Here is a 26,630-nt window from a genome sequence, read left to right as displayed (position 1 = left end):
TGAATAACCCTTGTATTGTAGCTCTCAGAAAGTCATCATATTTCTAAATATGCCATCATTATTATATGATATGTGAGTAGAAAGTTGCAATACATTCGTCATCTCCTCTCAGAATGGGGATTCACAGAATTTATACAACCTTTCTGAGACATTCATCACCTTTGTTTTGGAGTCTTCCAAAAGAGTCAAGCAAATTTGTAATACTTTCACACTAAACAAATCTTCGATCAGTTCCACAGATTTTTTCTGAGGTGACCCACCACTGTTTCTGTCTTTCAATTTGATATGAATCCCAACCAGAGCAACAATCATCATCAATGGAGCATACAAACATTTTGTAAATGATATCCTTCACAGACAAGTTATAGTTTCTAATAATACAAAAAACTCTGCATGGATCATCAATAACTACACTTTATAGTTGTTCAATCTGTAATTGCATTTAGCCTCTAAACATTTGATTGTTCTGAATAATCACATATCAGCAATGGTGCATTCAAGTAATAGAACCAAAACACAGAACCTATTTGTACTGTGTTTAGAGCTGCTTGCATTGAGGGTAAGCAAAGTTCTCATTATGCCAACTCTCTGTATTAAACAGATCACCACCATATGGTCTCAGTAGTAGTAATGTTGCCGGCTTTGTCGTTTATCTACATACATAAATGTACTCCTACATTTATACTCTGCAACTCACTACAGACTGTATGGCAAAGGATATTTCCCATTGTACCACATGTTACGGTTTCTTATTATTCCAGATGTCACAGAGCAAGAACGATTGATTTAATATCTCTGTGCGAGTGGTAATTAGTATAATTTTATCATCGCAACCTCTATGGTACTGGTATGTACAAGTCTGAAGAATATCCACGTTTTCCTCGCTGAAATGGGGTACATCCTTCCATATACATTTTACTGAACATGCAGACTTTAGAGATCACTGTTACTTCAACCAACCCATGATCACTGATACCTGGCTCCATGTTAACATCCTCCATAGGTCCAAGTCTCATTGATTACAAATCTAATGTATTTCTATCATGGGTAGTGGTCCAAAATATTTGTTCTGTGCAATTTTAACAGAAATCTTTGATAGCTGTTTTGCAGGAAGTTTTGTTCTGTAATTTTCGCTATGTTACTGTTACTGAACTGAGGGTTTATCTGAAGTTCTCAGTTACTTCTATAGATTAGAATGGAGGCCAGTTGATTGACTGAACCAAAACCTTTATCTTGTCCTTGAAAGCTGTTCTTGTACGAACCATTTCACAATCTGATTCAATTTCTCTCCCAATTTATTTTAAGATGCTGATCTACTGCTGTGAAGACACCACCTCCCCTCTCACTGAGCCTGCCCGTTCAGGAAAAATCTGGCTTCATCCCAAAGATTTCACTATATCAATTCCCAGTTCCCACCAACTATTGTTAGCAAGTACTACGTCAGACCTATAGCTTTTCAACAGTGCTTCAAACTAGCAATTTTCTGAGAATGTTTCGGCAGTTGATCACTTTTGTCTCAATATTCTCTGCTTTTGGGACCATTTCTTGAAATTGGATATGAGAATTTTAGAGCTGTCTGACACAATAATAACCATCTCTTGATAGAGACCTTGTCGAAACCACCCTTGTGTAGATTCCATAAGCAATCAACTACATTGGTAGCTTCCTCTGGTGTGAAATGCACCCCTGAGCAATTTAGTGGGACCTTAAATCTTTCTATCCTATGATTCAAGTCGAGGAAATCACAAACCCTAAGTCATCACAGAACTGCCTGAGTCTCTGGTTGAGGTTTAGCACTTGGGTCAAAACCAGATGTTTACAGCCAATTCTATATGTGATCCTACTGATTATGAGTTTCACTGATACATCGTAACCACCAATTACTGGCCCTCTGCAAACTACTTTGACCTGGCACAATATGATGTAGGCTGTCAAACAGAATAAGTACATTATATTCTTCATTTCAATCAGTGCTTGGTAAAGGTGATGAGTATAGTGCCCTGATGTCTTCCCCTTCTTACCCACCCCTCTACCACCATCCCCTGCCCTTGTACCCTGTTTCTGCTATGCAAAGTGCCAAGGCCTCCCACTAACATATCTCTTACAATCAGAAAGATGCACAGTTTGCAGGCCAGGTTTTTTTCCTTTTTTCCTACAGAAAAATCCATATCTATGGGATTTGAGGTATTGTTGGTATTTCATGTACTTTTCAGAGTTGAGTGTTATCATAGCCATCTGCAGCAAGTTTCAGTTGCTTGACACTGGTCAAAAAAGCTTTCAGCTACACACAAATTCCTGCCTACCCCATGCCTGGAAACTGTAATTACAATGGGGTGTTTCTAATTCGATCTATGAGCTTACATCCCCAAGTTATACTAAATGATTGAACTTGCATAGGAATAATGGCAAGAAATATCAGCCTAACAAATTAAAATACAAGCAACACGTTTAGTTTGCACATAAGAAAATGAAACACTGAATTTTCATGTTAATTTCTCTAACAATGCAGCAAGTTTAGTGACACAGAACACACTAATGATATCTAAAATAAACATTATAACCTCAATTAAAAACCTTGAAAAATGATAAACATGCTTCTAGGTTGGCTCACTCTCCTGAGGCAGCTAAGAGTGACTGTGAAAATCAACAGTCCTATTGCACTTCCTTTATACGTACCAAATGGCACTTTTTTATGAAGGTATCTCCACTGAGCGAGACATATTGGATACTACCTACCAGCAAGTTCTAAATCCAGTGACTTAGGCATATGTTTGGTTACTACACAACAACTGGAACTGTATAATGGCCTTCTACTGGTTGTGTCTGAGGCTTTGTTTCACAACCACAAAATGTATTCCGCAACAATAAAACAAATTCAGATTCATATTGGTCTGTATTTTTGGGCATCCGTTCTATGATACTACACAAAAACATAAACAACATCTGCTCCTTCCTAATTACACTGGATGCTTTGTTGCTGCTAGAACTTTTGGCAAACTGTTTATAGAAAAGACCAGTTTTGTTATATTAAATATCATACAATGAAACTGTTATTCTATTAGATTCAGTGTCCTTGCCACTATCGAGTGGCAAAGACCAATCATTTACCCCTCTCTCTCTCTCATTTTCATGTCAATGCTATGATCAAAGAGCATGGGCTCCAGTATTACATTATTAAATGATACCTTTCCAGAAGACATAATTCAAAATTTCAACCCTCTTCCACCTCTGTGATTATAAAGGGTGATTCAGGAGGAATATCTCAATTTGTGTGGTGATTCTACATGTGAAAATAAACCAAAAAAGTCCTATGAACATGTGTCTGATTGTTGCTGTTATGCAACTGGAGCAGGTTGAAGACTACACACAACCATGAATGATTATGAAAACAAGTGTGACTATTACTTACTGAAATGCAGTGTAGGTGCTGTGGTTGACAGAATAATGGCAGGATATATGACTGAGTCATCCTAAAAGAGGTGTTCTAAAAGTCCCCCCCCCCCCCCCGGCAATCTCAATGTGCTTATCAACACATTGGCGGGTAGTATACATACACCCCCTTTAATCAGCCCCAAAAACAGTCTAATGGGGTTCAGTTGGGTGATCTGGCAGTCTGGTTAATGAGTCTGCAGTGGCCAATCCAGCACTGAGGAAATGTGTTATTCAGTTACTGGGATACTTGTCTGGTACAGTGAATCAGCGATCCATTATGTTGCAGGTACATTTGCCTTCATTGCTCTAATGTCACGTCTTCCAAAAGTGCAGGTAGGTCGTCTAGCACAAAACGTAGATATGCTGCAGCTGTCACTCAATTTGGCAGGAACACAGGCCGTATCACCAGGTCATCAATCATACCACACCAATGTTTACTTAGGACCTAACTTGGAATCTTGTTTCTCTGGAGTCGTGGATTCTCCATCAACTATGTATGAGAACTTCTGGTGTTTATGATACCAATGCATGTAATGTAACTTCATCTGTAAATAAAATTTACTGCACAACATTTCTGTGAACAGCCAACCATTTGCAAAATTGTTGTTTGCATACTGAGTCACCTGTAGGCAGATGTTGCACGAGCTGTACATGGAATCGGCACAAGCCCCTTGAATGTAGTGTATGTCACACTTGCATTTGTAGAATATTGAGGTGATGGTTAATGCAGCATTTAGTGGTGGTGGGACTCCATTGCACCATTGCAATAATGTCTTCTTTTTCCTCAACTGACTGGGCAGCCTCACATTCTGATGTTATGTGTACACGGGGTAGTGTTCTGAATTTACAGTTCCGTAATGATAAAAAATCGGACACATGTTCATATCTGACATTCCTCCTGAATCACCCTGTATAGTCAACAGCTGAACAAATATGTAATATCACCCTGTTAGCTGATTTTATGTATGACCAAACTTCCTGTTTCTTCCAATACTCTGAGATGCGTGTGTGTGTGTGTGTGTGTGTGTGTGTGTGTGTGTGTGTGTGTGTGGAAGGGTGGTGCACGCACCACTGTTGAGCAAGTAGCTTTCCCCCAGTTTTATAATTGGGAAAAAAATCTGCTTTTACAGTTGCTGAAATTTATATGAAACTGCCCTCAAGGAATATTAATACCTCAACTTATGCTGTTGTCAACAACAGTTCTGTAAGAATGATGCTTTTTTACTTTCAGACAGTCGACGGCAAACACTTTTTATTTTGTGCTTGAAAACTACACCTTTTACAGAAACAAATCCCTAAAGTAGTTCTTACTGATACTGTGGTTCAAACTACCCCTCTTGAAATTACAAAATACATCTACTTGTCACTATGACCATAAAGTGAGATAGAGTTGGATTTGTATTTCTGCATCTACATACATACTCTGCATGTCACCATATGGTGCCTGATGGAGGGTACCCTGTATTACAACTAGTCATTTCCTTTCCTGTTCCACTTGCAGATAGAATGAGAGAAAAACAATTTTCTATATGCTTCCAAATGAACCCTAATATCTCTTACCTTCTCTTCATAGTCCTTACACAAAATGTATGTTTGTGGCAGTAGTACTGTTTTGCAATCAGTTTCAAATGCCAGTTCTCTAAATTTTCTCAACAGTGTTCCTCGAAAAGAACATTGCCTTCCATCCAGGGATTCCCACGTGAGTTCCCAAAGCAGCTCCATAACCCTTTGTGTGTTGTTCGAAGCTACCAGTAACACATCTAGCAGCCCACCTCTGAACTGATTTGATGTCTTTCTTAATCAGACCTGGTGAAAATCCCGAAAAGTCGAGCAGCACTGAACAATAGGTTGCACTAGCCATCTATATACAGACGAACCACACTTTCCTAAAATTCTCCCAATACACCAAACCCAACCATTTGCCTGTCCCATCACAATCCTCACATGCTCATTCCATTTCATATCACTTTGCAATGTTATGCACAGATATTTAAACAAAGTGACTCTGTTAAGAAGGACACTTCTAATGCTGTATCTGAACATTGCAGTTTGGTCTTTCCTACTCATCTACATTAACTCACATTTTTCTACATTTAGAGTAAGCTGCCATTCGTCATACCAACTAGAAATTTTGTCCAAGTTATCTGGTATCATCATACAGTCACTTATCTTCAACACCTTTCCATACACCTCATCATCATCAGCAAACAGCAGCAGATTGCTACCCACCTTGTCCACCAGATCATTTATGTACACAGAAAATAATAGTAGTCCTATCACACTTCCCTGGGCACTTGACAATACTCTTGACTCTGATGAACACTCACCATCGAGAACAACATACTGGGTTCCACTATTTAAGATGTCTTTGCGCCTCTCACTCATCTGGTAATCCATTCCATATGCTTGTACCCTCATTAACAGCCTGCAGGGGGGTACTGTGTCAAATACTTTTCAGAAATGTTAGAAATATGAAATCTGCCTGTTGTCATTCTGATGTACCTTCACTCATGATGCACACGATTTCAGAGGTCCTGCGTCCATACAGTTTGTAGACCCACTTATGATGCAAACTGGTGAGCCGCCAAAGACAGTATTATTTATGTGATCGCAAATGAGCACTTGGCCTATTCTGTAACCTGTATTACTGTTGTCCATTCAATGTGTTCAGTGCTATGCAGGTGTACTTCATTGTATTTTACGTTGGCTCTATAAAGTACTATGTTCGATAAATTGCATTTGTTCTTGCTATAACAAACTTGGTGACAAGTGAGGGTTATGTTTTCTCTGTGTGTTAAGAGTCAGTGCTAGGCCATCCGACAAATATCTAGACAGAAGAAATACTCTGCCGTATCATTACCCAGCAGCAAGTTTTCGCAGAACAGCAGTAGGCTCTCACCACCATTCTCAATCAAGTGGCATCTGCGTGTTAGCGGCAAGTTACTCTTCCATCAGTGCAACTGCTGCCCTTTCTGGCATGTGATGAATCAGTTGAAGACTGGGACTCCTATAAGACATGGTTACACCAACATTTCCATGTTTTTTGCATGGACAATGCAAGCCTGTGTAGGGCTTTCTTTCTTTCCTGACTTTCACCATGTATTTGTAAGTTGTGCCAACTTGTGCCTTTGCAAGAACCTGCCAGCTTATCATCTGACGAAATCTGCAAGCTTCTCTCAACCTATTACTGCGACAGAACCCATGTCACTGCAATGTGTGTAGAATTTTAGAATTGTCAGAAAAATCCAAACCAATCTTACAAAGCCTTGGCAGCAGAGTAACACAGATTGAACTGTCATCGTAAATCTATCACAAGTACCCATCACAAATCCTACATTGATCACATGGTGCGTGACGATATTATTCATCTGGTCCCAGATAGGGGAGTCCACAAAAAACCACTTCAATGTGAGAATCCAACACTTACGGATGTGCTGAATATAGCAGTCCTTTGAAGTATCAAGAGCCGCAGGTGATCAGATTACTGTGTGGCAGGAGGTATCGGAAATTGCTCAGTCAATCCCTGTTAGGCCTGATGCAAGTGTTCAGGATGAGGGGGAAGCCATTGCAGCAGTATAACCTTCGACTCAGCGTCGTATGGAGCAGTGTCGGTTATGACCACAGCAGCAACAGGCCACGTCACAACAGCAGCTGCATGCCCCCCTTCTCTCTTGCCCATACTGCTTTGTCCAGCATGAGCATGCTGTGTGCCCTACGCATTGGGCTGCCTGCAACAAATGTTGAAAGAAAGAGCACATTGCATCGGTGTGTAACTCTTCAAATGTGGTGGACACAGTGGTACCGACGGACACAAACTGTATCTCTACAATGACTGTCTTGCTAAACAAATTGATTACTGACTTGTGTGTGTTTAATAAACCACAACAAATATAAGTGGACACACGAGCTGCAGTGACTTTAGTAAACGTGGAAACATACGTGGACTTGGGCTCCCCTACCCTCATACAGATTTCACGGAAGTTGGTTAGCTACAATAAACAGCAAATTCCAATCCTAGGTCAGTTCTCCACTCCTGTATCTTACAAATCTGTTGTTTGCCCTCTCACCTTCCTTGTTGTGGATCATTTCCGTACTGCAGACCTGTTTAGGTTAGATGCATTTAATGCTTTCAGTTTCTCCAGTGCCAATGAGGTAAATTTAGTTTCAGATCAAGTTCCACATCAGCAACTGGAATCCCTCTGCTCTGAGTTTTCAGCACTGTTTTCCCCTGGGCTCAGATGTACTACTGGTTTTCAGGCAAACATTAATGGAGGGCTCTGTGAATGGCTAGAAGCTCTGCTGTGAACACACTACATGATCCCGACAATAAACTGTGTTCTAAGCCAGTAGGATACGTGAAAGTGTATCCTGTCTTATCTATCATCTTAGAACTATCAGTGTAGAAGATGGTGGCACCCTGGAACTCTCCAAGGATGGAATGTACAAGATGCTGGAAGACCATGGGGGTGACAGAGACCTTGCGATCCTGGGGAGCGCGAGGGGGGGAGAGGGGGAGGGGGGGGGAGAGGAAATACATGGGATGCATTCCGATGAGTGGAGATGGAGATCCTGACAGAGGGAAGTGAGATGCATTGCAACCAACAATGCCACCCATGGGCGGTTATCAGGAGGGAGGCACCAATAGCAAGACGCTCCCCACAATGGTGAACAGGTTCAAGTATTTTCAGAGTGGAAGGAGCCACTGAACCATAAACCTGACTACCATATCCAGTCTGGACAAGACCAGAGCACAGTAAAGATGGAGAAGAGTGGTATGGTCTGCAACCCAAGATGTGTGGGCCAGGAGGTGGAGAGCATTAAGCTTCCGCACGCCTGTAATCTTCAGGTGGCGAATATGGGGCAACCATGTCAGCTTTTTATTAAAAATAAGGCCCAAGAAACGAGACTGTTCTACAACATCTATGAGCTGGTAACCTAAATAAAGTTCTGAACCAGGATGTACTGTGGGTCAACGACAAAAATGCATAACCCGCACTTTGCAGGGAGAAAACTGACTGGAAGCCATGGGAGATGGTCCATACAGAGGTCCATCAGATGGCACCTTGGGTCCAAAGCTAGGCAGATGCTACTGAGTGGGAGCTGCACCAGATGCAAAAATCATTGACATACAATGACAGGGTAATCACAGGCCAACAGGGGTTACAAGCCCATTGATGGTTATGAGAAAGAGTGTAACACTTAACAAAGAACCCTGTGGGTTACCGTTCTCCTGAATCTGAGGGGTGCTGAGTGAAGTGTCAACTTGAACACGGAAAGGCCGGTTGGATAAAAACTCGCAGATAAAAGTTGGAAGGGGCCCCTGTAAGTCTGCATCATGGCACCAAGCCGTGTCTTATGCCCCATGTAGGTCAAAGAAGACTGCGACAAGGTACCGGAGGTAAGTAAAATCCTGTCAGATTGCTGTTTCCAATTTGAGTAAATGTCACCTGGAGGTCATCCTTCCTGGCAACCACACTGATTGAGGCAAAAGGCTCCGACATTCAAGTACTTAACATAATTGGAAGCTAACCATCCTCTCGGGCAGTTTACAAAGTACGTTCGTAAGGCCAATCAGGTAGTAGATGTCAAGAGACATTGGGCTTAAGGACGGGGATAACTATACTGTCTCACCATTGTGATGGCAACGCACCCATGAGCCAAATGTGGTTGAAGGCGTTGAGTAGATGTGGCCTCTGCGTAACGTCCAAGTGTTGGATCATCTGGCTGTGGATGGAATTCAGGCCTGGGGCTGTGTCTCATGAAGAGCTAAGATCCTGCAAGAATTCCCATTCAGTGAAGGGTTTATTATAGGGCTCAACATGATGCAGGATGAAACAGAGGGGGTCTGTTCAACTCCGCATTTATGCCGGAGAAAGGTATTGGAATAGGAAGAGGATGCTGATGCAGTTGCAAAGTGCATCGCAAGGTGTTCTGCAAGAACCAATGAATCTATACACAGACAACCTTGGAGGATAAGACCCTGGACAGTTGACGGTCATTGGCAGCCCAGAAGGCTACAGAGCTTGGACCAAACATGCAAGGAAGAGGCATACATCCCCTGGGAGGGGGGTGGGGGGTGGGGGGTTGGGTGGACATAGCGCTCCCAGTGTTACTTTTCACTCTGCGTCAGCATCTCAGCATGGAGATGCTTAAAAGCAAGGAAGTTGGTCTGTGAAGGGTGTCATTTAAACTGCTGCAGTGCCCATAGGCGGTCCTGGATAGAAATCGCTACTATGTCTTCAGTCCATCACGGTACTGGTCAACGACAAGGGGGCCTGTGGATAAGGCGACAGCAGTGCCAGCAGTAAGAAGAATAGTGGCAGATATGCCCTGCACAACCGCATCAATGCAATTCGAGAGAGAGGTGTCGAAGTGCAAAGTACACGCATATAAAGGCCGATTGGCCCTGCAGAATGCCCAACGTGGGGGCCTGGCTGCCTGGCAGCAGCAGGGGAACAACAGAATCACTGGAAAGTGGTACTGTCTCAAAGATCATCATGGGGCAACCAATGTAGGGAAGCTACAAGAGCATGGGAGGAGATCGTAAGATAGATAGATAGCAGTAAAGGTGCCAGGAGCGGCACTGTAGTGGATAGGGGAACCATCATTGAGGAGACACAAATCGGAGTTTGTAATAAGTTGTTCAGTAAGGAGACCACTACCTATTGAAGTGGCACTCCCCCACGTGATATGGTGTGCACTAAAGTCCCAGAGGAGGAGAAATAAGAGCGGGAGTTGCTATATTAAGGTAGACAGTTCAACATAAGAAAGTGGCCTACCTGGAGTGAGGCAGACACTGCAAATGGTGATTACCACAGTACTCTTGAAGAGCTACACAGAACACAAAGTAGGAGGAAACACGACACTGTATTTCCGGTAGGTGACAATAGTATCCATCTCAATTCCACTGGATTATAGTGTGGCGAGAGTCCAGGTTAAACATACGGGGGGGGGGGACATCCATAATTAAGATGTCAGACTCAGGTTGCGAGGAGAGAGACAGCACCTCCAGGGGCACTGGGGAGGCTTTGTCCTGGGACTTATGTTTCTTCTTCCTTCTTCTCTTTCCGAGGTGGAGTAGGGAAGGGGAAGGAGGGAGTACAAGTGTCAGCAAGATCTGAAACCCAAAGAGAGTGCGCAACCGTGTGGCACACCGATGGTGCATCTCATAGTCAATTGGTGATAGGAGTCTTCTGGCCTGAGAGATGCTGGGGAGAAGGGTCCCAGGAGGGAGCCCAATCACTGGCAGGTGCCAAAGACGGGGGGCACTTCTTTGGCCAGGGAGGGGGAGTGGCTCTCCTGGACAGGAGGAAATAGGAACTGCAGAGGAGGGCAAGGAGAAAAGGGGCTGAGGCTGGTCTAAGGAAAAGTTAGGGGAGGGAAAAGGATGTAACAGAGGTAAAAGTTGAAGAAAGTGACCTCGGATGGAGTGTCTCATTTTTGGCAAGCCTCAGCGTAAGACAGGCAATCAAGCGACTTGTGTCTCATATCTTCTATTCTCTCTTGTAAGCTGGGCAATCTGGCAAGTGAGGAGAGTGGTGGTCATGACTATTGACACACACACAGGTGGCGGAACACAGACACACCCCTCATGGAGTGGGTGTCCTCAGTCACCACACAGAGGGTCCGCCATACAGCAGGAAGACATATGCCCAAAACACAAACACCAAAAGCATCTCACAGGTGGTGAGACATACGGCTTCATGTCATATCTGTAGCACATAACATTGACCTTCTCTGGAAGAGTATCCCCCCTCAAAAGCCAGAATGAAGGTGCCAGTATCGGAGCGGTTGTCTTTATGACCCTTCTGCACTCATTGAACAAAATGAATGCTGCGTCACTCCAGATTAGCCCGGATGCAGGATTAGATCCCTATGAAAAGTCACTCCCTGCACCACATTCAAAGACTGGTGAGGGGTAATAGTCACTGAGACATTGCCACAACAATCACAATCACGAAGAGCTGCCGATTGGGCAGCTGAAGAAACTTTGATCAACAGGGTGACCAACAGCATATTACTGAGAGATTCCACTTCACTAAACGTCCTTGATATTCTCAACAAAAGACAATGGCTTTGTGGCAGTAAATGTGTCCCCACCCATCCTAGTACAGATGAGGTAGTGGGCAAGTGTTTATTCCCAAGATGGCAAGCCTGGCCCTCCTCCCAGGGTGTAGCCGGGGAAGGGAAGGCTGCCAGGTCATACGACGCTGCATTCAATGATCCTTCACCATTTGAAGAGACGGACGTTTGAGAACAGCCAGATTTTTGCAGCTTGATATGCTTCATGCACCAAGCATCTGCCCTGATACCACCCACTCCAATCAGGGGCTCTCCCCATGGGCGCCACTCAGCCACAGCACGGGCCACCTGGCACGGCGGCCACTGCCATGAGTTCTGATGCTTCAGAAAGACAGGCAGCCACTCCTTGGAGCATACAGGGGGAGGGAACAGCTCAGGTATCAGTACTACGATTCCTGTGTTGTGAAGGAGTCAGCCAGATGGGTATGTAACAGCCCCACCACACGAACTGGCTACACATGCTGAGGACCTAGCGGTGTAGAGAAGGGCTACGGTGGGGAAGGAAGGGGGGAGAGGAATCCATACCATAGACACTGGGGAGGGAGTTCTTCCCAAAATGGCTCACACTAAAAGCAGAAAATTTATAAATGAAGGTCAAACCTCAAGTGGGGACATGAACACCGTAAACGATGAAAGAGAACAGGCAGGAGGAACAAAACTGCAAGAAATACATGGAACCAGGTGGGTAGCCAGGTCGACATAAATCAGAACACCAAGAGAGGGGAAGCAGGGGACAGGGGGGAAGAAGTGAGGATAGAGAGGGAGCGGCAGAGTGAAGGAAATGCAGCTAGGGAAGGAAGAATGGGCTGCAATAGTTCAGGGGCCCGTGTGCACCATGCATGAACTCACAAAATTACTGTGAGCCCCCTAGCCCCCTGGGGAGAGAGGGGAGGGGGTTGGGGGGGGGGGAGTGGGACCTGAAATTTTTCAGCATCTTTTAGAACAGCTGAGAGCTTCTGAGCCTGGCTGCACCAGTTACCTCAATGATACTGTTATTCGGCTTCTCCTACCGACAACCACGATAGCAATCTCCAAGCGTTGTTTCCTGTTTTGTAGACTCAAGTCTCAAGTGCAATCTTACAAAATCTCAATTTATTCAGCCATCAATTGAGTACCTAGGTTTTGATGTTTGTTGCACAAGGATCAGGCCTTGTGTCACTATGTTGACACAATTGCGGCTTTGCTGCGGCCAACCTCCGTTAAGGAACTGCAGGTGTTTCTAGGTGACGTTGCGTACTACCATAAGTTTTCACCAGATGCTTTCACTGTTGCTCAGCCTCTGCATGTGGTTTTGCACAAATATCTGCCCTTTTTCTGGTGCCCTACTTGTGACCCAGCCTTCGTTTGCTTAAATCTAAGCTTCAATCTGCCCCATGTCTGGCCACTTGTGTTGGCTCTCAGCACAGTCTTGGCACGATGTTGGTGCACAAATACGTGGACGGGTCTGAACGACCCACTGCTTATGCTTCTGAGACTTTAACTCCTGCTCAGCAGTGGTGTTCTCAGACTGGAAAGGAGGCTTTAGGGACTGTGTTAGCTCTCAAGAAATTTCACAGCTTGTTGTATGGTTCTAAGTTCCATTTAATCAAGGATCACAAGCTAATGGTTGTTCTTTTTAACCCTATGGCTTCCGTGTCAGACAAGGCAGCAAAGGGCTCTCTTCCTCTCCCATTTTTATTAGATCCATTACCGGCCGACAATGGGACATGCCAACACCAATGCCCTATCTTGCCTTTCAATCAGCGTTCGATCAGGACAAGTTGCTTTGTTTTTATTTAGATACTGAGAGCCAGAAAGCAGTCAACAGTTTTCTTTCACTAGTGCCACAATAGCATCAGCTGTTGCCATGGACCTGTACTTAGTCAGGTCCTCTCTTTTATGCAGCACGGTTGGCCGGAAAAACCCCCAGGCCATGCTTAGATCCCTTTTGTAATTACTTCTCCCTCCAGCACCGCCTTTCTGTGTTCGATAGGGTTCTTTTTTTTAGCAACAGAGGACACTGCTCCCTGGGTTGTGATTGCTGCTTCCTCATGCAGTAATGTACTGCGGCTTCTGCATGCCAGTCATTGGAGGACCTCTTGCACCAAAGCTTTGGCCTGATGGCATGTGTATTGGCTGGGCATAGATGAGGACATTATCTTGCTTATCACTGCTTGCACTCACTGTGTTCAGCAACATGCAGCTTTGTAAGTGTCTTTCTCCCCCTGGCTGACTTTGCAACGCTCATGGGAGTGTCTACATGTCTATTTTGCTGGGCCCTTCCTAAATCAGTTTTGGCTCACTGTACTGGATGCCTATTCCAACTTTTCCTATGTAGCCAGTTGTCTGTCCATGTACGTGGTAGCCAGTATTTTAGCCCTGTCTAAGATTTTTGCAGTTGAGGAACTTGCACATTCCACGATTACCAATATTGGCCTCCAATTTCATTCTCGAAAATTTGCATCTTTTTTTCAGGCTAGTGGTGTTCGCCATCTCACAGCTCCCTCGTTTCATCCTCAATCTGATGTTGAGGCCAAACACATGGGTTGGACATTTAAAACTCAGATGCACAAGTATGTATCTGGTAGGTCCCCCGGAACTGCTTTAGACCATTTTTTGGGTTTGCACTGTTCCACTCCAGTGATGTACAAGAGCCCAGCCACACTGCTACAGGGGTGCCACCCACGGACCCTCCTTCCTCTGCTGCATGCAACACCACGTACACTGGTGTCACTGGTTCTGGCGAGGTGCACCTGTCTGGGCTCATGGTTTTGGCCGCCAAAAGAACTGGGTTCCTGCCATCATTGAGAGTTGCCGGGGCCAGCGACTGAGCTTTGTGCACACTTCTGAAGGGCGGATGTCCCATCACTTTGACCAGCTGCAGCCATACACAATGGGGTCTGTTCCCATGGGCTCACCACCTCCCTCACCTGCAGCGGGGATTGCTGCCTGGCAGATCACTGTCTGGGATCCGTGCTTCCACCCCCGCTCCTCGACTGCCTTTGCTAGTGCTGCCCCCACTGCACCTGACATTGCAGCCGCCGCCACCTACCTTGCTGGGTCCTGTGCGGCTGTCGGCTCTGACGCTCCCCACTGACCTCGACAAGAACATCCCTATGGAGATGCCACATACGTTCCTGCTCTATGGGTATCACAAAAGACCGGACAGCGTGCCAAATTGTCCCCTCATCACTTCCACCCCTACTCGCCAGTGCCTGCCCGCCACATGCTGCAGCAGCTGCCATTATTGGGCGATGAAATGGACATCACTGCCATCATTGATGTTTTCCATTACTAGTAATCTCAGTGCCTTGTGAAGTCAATGCTTTTTTCTGTACCATGCATTTTTTCTGTGCCACACCATTTTTCTGTAACATGCTTTTTTCCGCGTCTCTTGTTTTTATATATGTATGTGGTTTTCCTACCTCCTAGATGGGAGAAATGACGTACTGTCACTCATTACGCGCATGATTGCATGTCCATACAGTTCACATATCTGCTTATAAGGGGCACCTGGGTTGGCCCCTGGTGCACTCTGATGAGCCACCGAAGAAACGGTATTATTTAAGCAATCACAAACAAGTGCTCAGCCTACTCTATAACCTATATTACTGTTGTCCATTCAGTGTATTCAGCGCCCATGCACAACTTGTACTTCATTGTATCTTATGTTGGCTCTCTAACGTACTATGTTCCATAAACAATGTTAGTTCTTGCTATAACATGTTCATCCATAGTTAACAGTACATCATGTGAGAAAAGGACCAGCTGAGTTTGATATAAGCAATGCTTTCTAAAACTGTGCTGATTCATTAACATAAGCTTTTTGGTCTCTAGGAAATTTATTACATTAGAACTAGAGTTCTTCAGCAAAATGATGATAAGATAATGGTCTGTAATTTTGTAGGTCCATTCTCTTACCCTTCTTATACACAGGAACCACTTGCACTTTTTACCAGTCGCTTGGGATCTTGCACTAGGCATTAGATTTGTAATAAATGCAAGCTAAGTAAAAATTCAATGCCGTGAAGTACTCTTTGTAAAACTGAATTGGAATTCCATCTGAACCCGAAAACTTATTTGTTTTGAGCTTTTTCAGTTGTTTCTCTACACCAGGAATGCATATTACTATACTATCCATATGGGACTCTGTGCAATGGACAAACAACAGATTTATACTTCTCTTTTATTTGTGAGAAATTACTTTTGCTTTTAGAAGTAAAGTCATTGCAGATTTGCTAACATAAATATTGAACTGGATTATATCTGCAGTGTAAAAAAACCAATACAGCACTTACTGCAATAAACTAATCGAAATATAAGTGGGAATGATAAAATTGAACTCATGCCTTTGTACAGACAGGAGTTCTTTAAGATATCAGATACTATTAGTTATAAAACAATATTTCTATTCCAAACATTTCAAAGCAGCTAGCTGCTCCTTGGTTGGCTACCCACAATTACATCTCAAATGTGAACATTTGCTTTCTATGTAGTTTATCTGGCAACACTCTCATGCAATCTTGTGTAACACATAGACTAATAAAAAGATTTGTTGTCTTTACACGTCACATTACAGTTTATTGTAGATTCAATGTTGTCATCTTGTGTGTGTGTGTGTGTGTGTGTGTGTGTGTGTGTGTGTGTGTGTGTGTACACGCTAGTGTGGGTGCGGGGCCCTCATTGCATGAAGTTTGGAAAATAATTTCTTACCAGAGCATGTTTAGTAGATGAAGAATCACGAAGATCTCGCAAAAAATGCAGTAAAAACGATTTAGCAGTCTTCAGTTTCTGTTCATTTCCATGAAACAACTGGTTGACATCTGCTATCCCATGAAGAGGCGGCACAGATCTTATGAAATTGGACGATGATGGTAAGAATCCAGGAAATAACGATATAACCTCTCGCACATCGATACCGCCACTATCAAACATTTCTCTAGCTTTATCAAACTCCGAGTTAGCAAAATAAATAAATCCACATTTCTGCTCAATTTTCCTTAGCTTCATCTGAAACATTTCCTTTGTCATTCCACTCATGTTAGAATTCTGTGCTAGCTGGAGGGCTTCATTAACTCTTGAATCCTGCAACAACCCCTGAAACAGCAATAAAACATAATTAACCAGAGCAGCAGCAGTATTGCAGCCACAGCTTGAGTGCTCACTGTTCTAATATGATGGCTGTAGAACACAAACAGAAGTTGAAGTTCCAGGTTATTAATTTTCAGGGGAAACTAGGAAAAATGCAGACGTGGAGTAATGAACTGCATTGAACTATGAATCAAAGGAATTGGTGTGACAGGAGGGGAGAGGATAGGGGGAGTTATGTACATCATATGCAATTATTAAAATATTTTAATAACTATATTCAGTGGCACCTCATGAGTAAACATTCTGAGTGTTCACTAATAAATAAAAATAAATTTGAGAGTGTGAAATTAATACCATATGCTCTATAAAAATTACACTTATCAACAAATTTATACAATTACAGCCACTGCCAATAATAATAATAATAATATGCATAACTTATCTGACACACGAAGGAATTGTTTCTGTGGAATTTTATTGTTTTGTACATAATTAGATACAGTTTAGGCCAGTAATGAAATAATGTGTAAGCGTTTGAAACTCCATTTCACATTTTTGTGTAAGTGACAGTTTTCATGCTTTTCCGTTTTCTCAGACATATGTACCAGGTGTACCAGTATGAAATGAGCGTTTTTTTTTTGTGAAAATGAAACACTAATTTTGAATTGAAAAGTAAAAACATTTTATTCAAAGCACTGACCATTGCTTTCTATACATTTTGACCACCTTTCTGGCAATTTGTGGACACCACGCCAATAGAAATGTTCGTCTTTTGAAGCAAACCAATCAGATACCCAATTTTTGACTTCTTTGTAGGAATCTAAGTGTTCCTCACCCAATGCGTGTCCCATTGATGAAAACAAATGGTAGTCGGAAGGGGCCAAGTCAAGTGTTTTGATTGTATCCTGAACCAGTTTTGCTTCGTGTGCAGGTGCATTGTCGTGTAAAAAAATTACTTTGCCATGTCTTCTGGCCCATTCTGGTCTTCTTTCGATCAATGCATAGTTCAAATTGATCATTTGTTGTCTGTAGCGATTAGTATTCACAGTTTCACCTGGTTTTAGAAGCTCGTGATACACCACACCTTTCTGATGCCACCAAACACAGAGCATTGTCTTCTTGCCGAATCGATCTGGTTTTGCAGTCGATATTGATGGTTGCCCCAGATTAACCCACGATTTTTACCATTTAGGATTCTTAAAGTAAATCCATTTTTCATCGCCAGTAACAATTTTATGCAAAATTTATTTTCTTTCATGTCTTTGAAGCAAAATTTGACAAATGGTTTTTCGGTTTTCCATCTGTCTTTCATTCAATTCATGTGGCACCCATTTTCCACACTTTTGGATTTTTCCCATAGCTTTCAGTCAGGAATTGTTTGTTGTGCAACATTTAGCATTGCTGTCATTTGCTTCTGACTCAAAGTATCATCTTCATCCAATATTGCTTGCAATTCGGCGTCTTCGAACTTTTTTGGTGGTCTTCTATGTTCTTCATTTCTTACATCAAAATCATTACTTCTGAACCGTTGAAAGCATCTTTTCCATGTTGCTTCTGATAGAGCACGGTCACCATATGCCTCGACAAGCATTCGATGCAACGTTGCAGCACTTCTTTTCAAATGAAAACAAAAAATTAATGCTTTCTGCAAACCATCACTTTCTGGTACAAAATTTGACATTGTTAACACAATGAAAACATATGATGATGTTTGTTCCATGACTTGATGTATACTAAATATCTTTGACAGATGTCATACCAACCAAACAAAAAAAAACAAAAAACAAAAAAAATTAAGGCTCCTTCACTTAAAACTTCCGGGCTGATAGGCCGTGGTCGAAGTATAAAGCAGTTCGCCGCTTTACCTCCGAGGACGTCTCCCGCAGTCGGAGACGAAACGTCAGGAGACAGTTTTATACTTCGACCACAGCCTATCAGCCCGGAAGTTTTAAGTGAAGACAATACCGGCCATGAAAGTTTACATTGTATGATCAAATTAAGGCTCGTTCACAACAAATGTTCTCTATCGACACATTTCATACCGGTACACCTGGTACAAGATTGCTAAGAGAGTATTAGTTCATGAATTTCCTTCTGGGCTGAAAATCATATATTCTTATGTTGCAGCCCCACAACTTGTAATAGCTGTACACTTCCTTGTTAAATGTTTGCTTGTAGTCACACTTATTTGATTTCGTCACTCTCTCAATCAAAGGATCTATTCTCGGAGGCTCTAGTTCCTTTGCAACTAATTTTTCCTGGTAATTTATTTCCCAGTTCCCACGTTGAGATTTTCACTCTGCAGTGGAGTGTGTGCAGATATGAACTTCCTGGCAGATTAATGCTGTGTGCCGGACCGAGACTAGAACTCGGGGCTTTTGCCTTTCATGGGAAAGAGCTCTAGCAACTGAGCTACCCAAGCATGACTTACAACCTGTCCTCACAGCTTTACTTTTCTGTTAGCATTCAAAATAGATTCAACACAGTTCATGTTTTCACTGCACGTGAAAGCCGATACCTGCACAGTAAACAACCAACTTCAAGTAAATTTCAGAGAAACTAGTGATACAGCTTTTCGTGAATTTTCACATATTCATTGTGGGTCTACAGCACAGATAAACCCGACTCCACCATAAGATCAATGGATTTCAGAAGCATAAATAAATGCTATAGTCTCACAATCGACAGTGATGTGCTTTAGACCCTTATGATTCTCAGCACCTCCAATGGATTACTGTATGACAAAATCCGTAACTTAACATACTACAACTCATTCAGAAACTTACGAAATAGGTTTACTGTCAGTACAACTTTCACACATACTGAAGTCCGATCTAATTTCTCCACAGTACACAGTGAGTAAATTAGCACATCTGAGGAGTCTGCTATCAACTAGCAGGATTTATGCTGAGAGAACGGGGATAAAAGTCTGCTGTAGTGTGCTATCACCTGGTGGCACTGACGGAAACTTCCAGTTGAGTGGCAAGGGCCAGTTGTGCATGTAGTGAACCATGCACATTATTTACCAATCAATATATATTTGGCCCATAAGGCAATTGTCACGCAAGCTGCGCATGTGCAAAAGCTCCTTAAAACATGCACAATTGGAGGTGTGCTCACAACCCTGTTGCCAAGTTTCACTGAATCTAGAGGAGCAGTAGCGCGGTAGTGCCATATCTTTCAGATTGTAGCATCTATGTTACATTTAACAGAATTCAAAGAAAAATAACTAATAAACCCACAAGCTGTCAAAAGTCAGGGTGTTCATGTGCTTTTACACAGCAGCCACCACTGATTATATTTGTTTCGTAATTAAGCAAACGATAAAAAAAAATTGTTCAAATGGCTCTGAGCGCTATGGGACTTAACATCTATGGTCATCAGTCCCCTAGAACTTAGAACTACTTAAACCTAACTAACCTAAGGACAGCACACAACACCCAGTCATCACGAGGCAGAGAAAATCCCTGACCCCGCCGGGAATCGAACCCGGGAACCCGGGCGCAGGAAGCGAGAATGCTACCTCATGACCACGAGCTGCGGACAGCAAATGATAAGCTTTATGACATTCCATCTTAAACTGTCACTAAACACACAGTAATGGATAACAGAATGAGGTATAAAAACTGAGACCATTGAATTTACTTACATTGTGCACCTTACAGGGTGCACCTCTCTTGAGAATACTACTGTGTGAATTTATAATATATATTTAATTTTTCATTCTCTACTACACATACAAATTTAAGTGACCAAAAGCAACTGTCACAACAACTATAACCTCATGGTAATGGATATTCCTGAGGCTGAACCCAGAGTGCAAGCATGAGCTCTATCAAGTGCAGCACTGTGCACACTAAGCCACACACTACACATGTACACTGGAGTATAAAATACGGATAAGGAAGGACAGCATCACTGACAACACATACCTCAAGGGTTCACATGAAGCCTCAATAACAAAGTAGCATGTGAACAAGACATTACCTTTTATAAACTAATCTTTCAATAACTGCTATAGTAAAATATTATTGGAGAACCAGTCCCAGAATCCCAAAAAAATTTTATTGTATGAGAAGTCTGTCAGTGGGACAAGAAACAACATTCAGACATTTTTATACACAACAGGAGCTGAAATATGAAATAGCAAAACAAAATTTGAAATGTTGAAATCTGTCTTCAAATGTTCCTTTACAAAGTGAACTCAATGTCATGATCATTTAACAGTAATACTGCCAAGATGAGCTACAATGTAATCAGTAAGAACAGTGTCCAAAAACAGTTTAAACTGCCAAAATTCAATAAGATCCCATGGTACAATAGAGACCCTGTCAAGTTCTATGGAGAATTCATGACTACATTAGCTTCACTCTTGTTCATGATTTCCTGTGAAATTTCTTTGAGCAAAAGAAAGAAAAATAAGTGTCCATAGTCCTGCTAGTGACAAGCTCATTAGAGATGGAGCTGGGGAAGAATGAGATGGAAACTGGCCTTGTCCTTTTCAATGAAACCGTGCCAGCTTTGCCTTAAGGCCTAAGTATTTTTGGAAACATTAAAAAAAAAAAAAAAAAGAAAGAAAGAAAAGAAAGAAAGAAAGAAAGAAAGAAAGAAAAAGAAAACAAATTCAGGTGGCTGGACAAGTATTTTAACCACTGCCCTTCTGAATTTGAGTCCAATGTCTCAAAGCTGCAACATCTTGCGCAATCTCTTGAGCAAAGCTATGATTATCATGATTGTAAACACAGGTCAAAGCCATCTAAAAAGTGTTGGGTGGGGACATTTAGTAATAATGATTCATAGAAACAGCATATTGTATCACTGCCAGCCATTTATAGTGGAATCCTACAGCACCTTCCGAGTTAAAATTTATGACCTATCTGGAATATAACAACTTTTTTCTTGGAAATCAGCACAGGTTCCAAAAACATCAATCACACACAACTCAACTAGCACTCTCAGTGCCACAGATACAGGAAAAAAGTTGATTCATTATTACTAGACTTTCAAAAAGTTTTTGGTTCAATACCACATCAACACATTCTAAACAAAACACAACACTGCACGAAAAAAACAGATTGCCACTTATGGTAAAGAAGCCACGTCAAGTTGTAGACAGGCACAATTATAAGATACTTACATATAGCTTTTGGCCACAGCCTTCCATCAGTAAAACAAACAAACAAACACACACACACACACACACACACACACACACACACACACACACACACACACACGACCACCAGAGAGCCGGCATAGTTGCCTACAATATCTGGTTTGCCCCATGAAAGTGTAATTGGGGAAGGGGGTTGTTGTTCATTTACACATTAATGATGTATAAAACTGTGTTAGTCCCAATCTCAGACTTTTCATGAATGATGCATTCATCTATGAGGAAGTTCTTTCTATTAAAACTTGCAGTAACATCCATTTCAATCCTGAAAAAAATAGTATCTGGTACAAAGACTGATAAAAAGTTCACAATATAGGGAAATGCGAAGTTCTGCACTCCACAAAATGTAAAAGCTTGGTATCATTGTGTCATATGTCATTATAATTGAAGACAGATTAATGGATCTCATCTAAGGACAACCATGTCATACAGTATTTGAGAAAAACAGTGTGTAGAAATGTGAAGAGGTATTGTATAATCACTTAGGCTCTGTTATAGGCAAAGCAAACAGCATGCTGTAATGAATTGGTATGTTGCCTGGGAAGTACAGTTTGTCTACAAAAGAGATTTAATTCAGAACACTTGTATGGCCCATACTTAAATATTAGTCAAGAATATGTAACCCATATCAAGTTGGGTTAAGAGATGACCTTCAGCATATACAAACAAGGGGGGAGCAAACTGTGGGCAGCAGCTTACAACATTTGATGGTCCAAGGAGTTTCTAGTGCCACAGTATCAACCAACTCTGCCGACTGCACCTCTGTCGACGGCTCAATCAGACATGGAATGTTCGGCATTGCCAGTCCCATGTCTACACGAGTATAACTTGTGCTCCAGGACATATGCAGCAGTTTCCGTGGATGTGGAGGTCTTGAGACACCCTCTCCACTCTCAGCTCCCCAGAGAGAGACCAGCCAGTGCACTTAAGTGCTGGAACACCAACAGTGCCACCAGTTTGCCTTCCAAAACATCATTCAGGGCACTTCTGGCCTTGTGCGCCCATTTGAGGAGGAATCTGGTATTGTGGCCCATCGATTCTGAAAGCTCACCAGACAGCACAGAACCAATGACTGCTACATCTGTGCATCTGTGAGCCCTAGCCTTGCACAGCAGTGCCAGCTGCAGATACACACTATCTTGCCGGCCAACTGGTGCTCATGGCTGCATTATAAAGCTAGCTGTGCTCATGTGTCATATTGTTTACTCTCTGGATCACTACACCTTAGGTTTTCATTCTTGATACTTGCTCTGACTAGGTATTCTCCTTGTGCCATCTCCACTGTCCATCTTCCTCTCGTTGTTGTCCTCCTATCCACACTTGGCGACTTCTTGTTGTCTGCCCTCGATTGACTGACCTGTTTCTGCTGGTTCTTGAATTTTTCCTCACCATGTCCGACTCTGCTCACAATACCTTCCTCTCCATATTCACAGATTGGTGTGTTACTACAATCCACTTGATACAGGGTATAAACTGTGAGCTGTTAATAGGCGCATCATAAATTGGGTAGGGGAAATGTCACTCAATCCGGGCCACTTCTGATGCTCAGTAATATGCTGTATTACCTGGCAGTCTCTCTATTGACCCAGTCAGACTGCAATTCATCCAGCTTCTCGCTTCATAAATGTCTTATCAGTAATATTAGGTCCTGTGATTTCATACACACAAGCATATTGTTCACACCCCAACCAATACAATGCTGTCCTATAAGGTATCCATCATATAGATCCCAAGAATCACTATAAACCCTCAAAAGGTGTAGTGCAAAATGCACCAGTAAGCCTGAGAACTTTGCTCCACTAAAACCATCATTGTATTGTTCTGTAGCTCTCCAGTCAAAGATGATGCATTAAGACACTGGCTGCAAAGCTCACAATAGCACTGAAGATAGCTTCATGATACGACTGTACAACATATAATGGTGATCTCCAGTGCCAGGACAGGCAATCTTGTGTGTAACTGTAGCTGATTTATGAGTAATAGGTTTTACAAGTTCCAGAAAGTTGCTTTTTTCATCTAGAAGGATGCCTAGACGCCTGCAAACAGTGCTGCATTTTATAGGGATTCTATCAAGCCCCGGGGAAGGAATTTTGGTGAGAGAAAGTCTTCCCTTCACAAGTATGTATGCAGTTTTATGAACAGTTACAGTCAGTCCGTTGCCCATGCACAACTGCTGCATCTGACCAATTTTCCTCAAGTCTCGTCCTGGTGTCCACAGACAAAACTACTTTATGAAACACTGCCTACAACAGTATATTCCATGTCTAAGAGATGTATTAGGTGTCCAATACTAAGAACCAAGAACAATGGACCACTTTAGAGCCTTGGGGACAGACCTTTGTAATCTTTTTGATTACTTTTCTCTTCCCCACAAGCCACTGGTCACTATGTCCACTAAAGTAATCAATGAAGCTCTTGTGCAGCCATCTGTGCCCATCGCAGGCCACCGAATATTATCAAAAGCACCTATGATGCCAATCATCAGCACAACTGCATGCTTTGGAATCAAATTTTCTACCACCTGAAGAGCTCTGTTAACTGCACTGTCTATAGACTCCCCTATTCTGAATCTATATTGGCATTCATTCGGACTCAAGAGCTCCATGTACGCCTCCAACCAGTCACAAAGCAGACCATCCTAAGCCTTGGGCAAGACATTTAATAAGCAAAGAGATCTACAGCTTTTTGGTGAGGCCAGGTCTTTATCCTTGCCCTTTTTAATCACTACTGCCCTAAATGTTTTCCAGATTGCTGGGATTCTATTACCAATGGCTCATTTACAAATATTGTCAAATAAGGCACTGTCAGTGGACCTATCATCTGCATGACATCTGGGTAGACACCATCTCAACATGATGTCCTTCCAGTTTTTGCGACAGTTGTATGTGTATTTCAGTATCTGTGTTTGTGTCGTTATCAGGTAGTAGTGCAGTTAGCAAATATTCTGTTGACTCCCTTCATCCAGCCATCACTGACTCATCCCCTCTACAAAATATAGGTATGACAGTAGGTCCCTTAACCTTTTCAATCAACACCTTATATAGTCTTCTCCAAATGTCGAATTGCAGTTGTCTTCATAGAAACTTTTCCCAGTGCATTTTATTGATTTCCTGAATCAATGTTTTATAGTGCATCTGAATTGCCTTATATTCATGGAGCTTCACAGTGCAGACATATTGTCATATTGATAAGCTCCTCTTCTTTATCTAGAACATTGCTCAGCATGGAAAGTTCTGAACACCATGAAATTGTAGCCTAACTATTTATCTTTTTCTTTGGTTCAAATGGCTCTGAGCATTATGGGACTTAACATCTGAGGTCATCAGTCCCCTAGAACTTAGAATTGCTTAAACTGAACTAACCTAAGGACATCACACACATCCATGCCCGAGGCAGGATTCGAACCTGCGACCACAGCAGTCGCGCGGTTCAGGACTGAAGCGCCTAGAACTGCTCGGCCACCGCAGCCGGCTTTTTCTTTGGGCTATAAATGTCTTTTACTCTTTTCAGGAGTTCAATTAGTAGCTGCACACCCAAGTCTACATGTAACAGTAGCTATTCCATTGGAAATGCTAAAATGTAAGCAATTAAGCTACGCCAGTTCATTTTCCTGATATCTAATTTACTCGTGCTTTCCTCTGCTTGTCTCCCTCTATTGTTGCCACTTTCTTCTTTGATGACAACTGCATTATCATCACTGGATGTCAGGTACCAAAGCAATTGCCAGCTATTAATCTTAGATGCTGCCATCTGGTTTGCTAAAGTGACAGCTATATTAGTGGCAACATCTGCTTGTCCCTCAAATGTACTCAGTTGGTCCTCTACATTTAAAAAGTAAGTGCAGTTCCTGTACTGCATCCTCTAGTATCTCACCTCATTCATCAGTTTGCCTACTGTGCCACAGAGAGGATTTTGCATTCACATTTGTTGCCACAAGGAGGCACACGCCATGTCCATACAGAGCTAACATCCTGAATTTAATCACAGTGAACTTCCTATTTGTAATGACAATGGCGGACACTGTCTCATTATGGCCAATAATTGTTCAAATATATGCAGGAAATTGTGAGAGCCTATTGTTTCTACAGTATGGTTCTCACAAACAGACTACATCAACACCAGCTTGTCAACCATATTAGTTTCGGTATTTCAGTCATGTATCTGTAGTATATTTATCCCTTTATGTGTACTGAGTGTGAACAAAGCACTTTGGAGAGGAGAAAGCTGGGACAAAATAAACACATCCATATTCTTTTACAAAATCCACATATAATTGCTTGTTGCTGAATGGCTAATTTCTTCTTGTGAACATCTGGTGAAGATCGCATGATGGTTTAAACTCTGTTGACAGTTATTCACTCTCAAATTAATTCTATCTGATGCCTCAGTTGTGGGATGCATAACAGATTTCACTTTAGGAGGAGGAGGAGGAAGAGAATGGGAATTATTGTTTAATATCCCATCGACAGTAAGTTCATAGAGATGGAGCCCAAGCACAGACGGTGTCAAGGATGGAGGAGGAAATCAGCCATACCCTTTTCACGGGAACAAGCCCAGAATTTGCCTGAAGGGATTTAGGGAAATCACATAAAACCTAATTTGGATGGCTAGATGGGGATTTGAACTGTCCAGTGTGCTAACCACTGACACCTTGCTCGGTATTTCCCTTTAGGATGCTCAGCTCTCTGATAAGGTGTTTAAGAGTAATGGTATCCTCCAACTGGACATACAAACTTTTTGATAATTTGGAAGTTAGTCAGCTCATAATTGAACATAATTTCTAGTAGGGCTCCAAATGCTGGAAATATTTTTGTATTAGACAGGAAGTTCTGATTTTCACTGCATTTCACCATTTTGTGATTTTTATACTTGC

At 42.4% G+C, this 26,630-nt stretch overlaps 1 protein-coding gene across 2 annotated transcripts in view; it reads right to left on the bottom strand.

The window, feature by feature from the left end:
* LOC126248475 (transforming growth factor-beta receptor-associated protein 1-like) overlaps window positions 1-26,630 on the bottom strand; it is a 145,941-nt gene that overhangs the window by 69,214 nt on the left and 50,097 nt on the right. For both annotated transcript variants that reach the window (XM_049949491.1, XM_049949490.1), the window contains one exon: window positions 16,207-16,590. In XM_049949491.1, the coding sequence (XP_049805448.1) occupies window positions 16,207-16,590 (384 nt within the window). The remainder of the gene's footprint in view (window positions 1-16,206; window positions 16,591-26,630) is intronic.

This window comes from Schistocerca nitens, chromosome 3 (genome assembly GCF_023898315.1).
Source record: "Schistocerca nitens isolate TAMUIC-IGC-003100 chromosome 3, iqSchNite1.1, whole genome shotgun sequence".
NCBI classification, from domain to species: Eukaryota; Metazoa; Arthropoda; class Insecta; order Orthoptera; family Acrididae; genus Schistocerca; species Schistocerca nitens.
The sequence above is the reverse complement of the archived record's forward strand: the minus strand, read 5'-3'. Positions and strand labels throughout refer to the sequence as shown.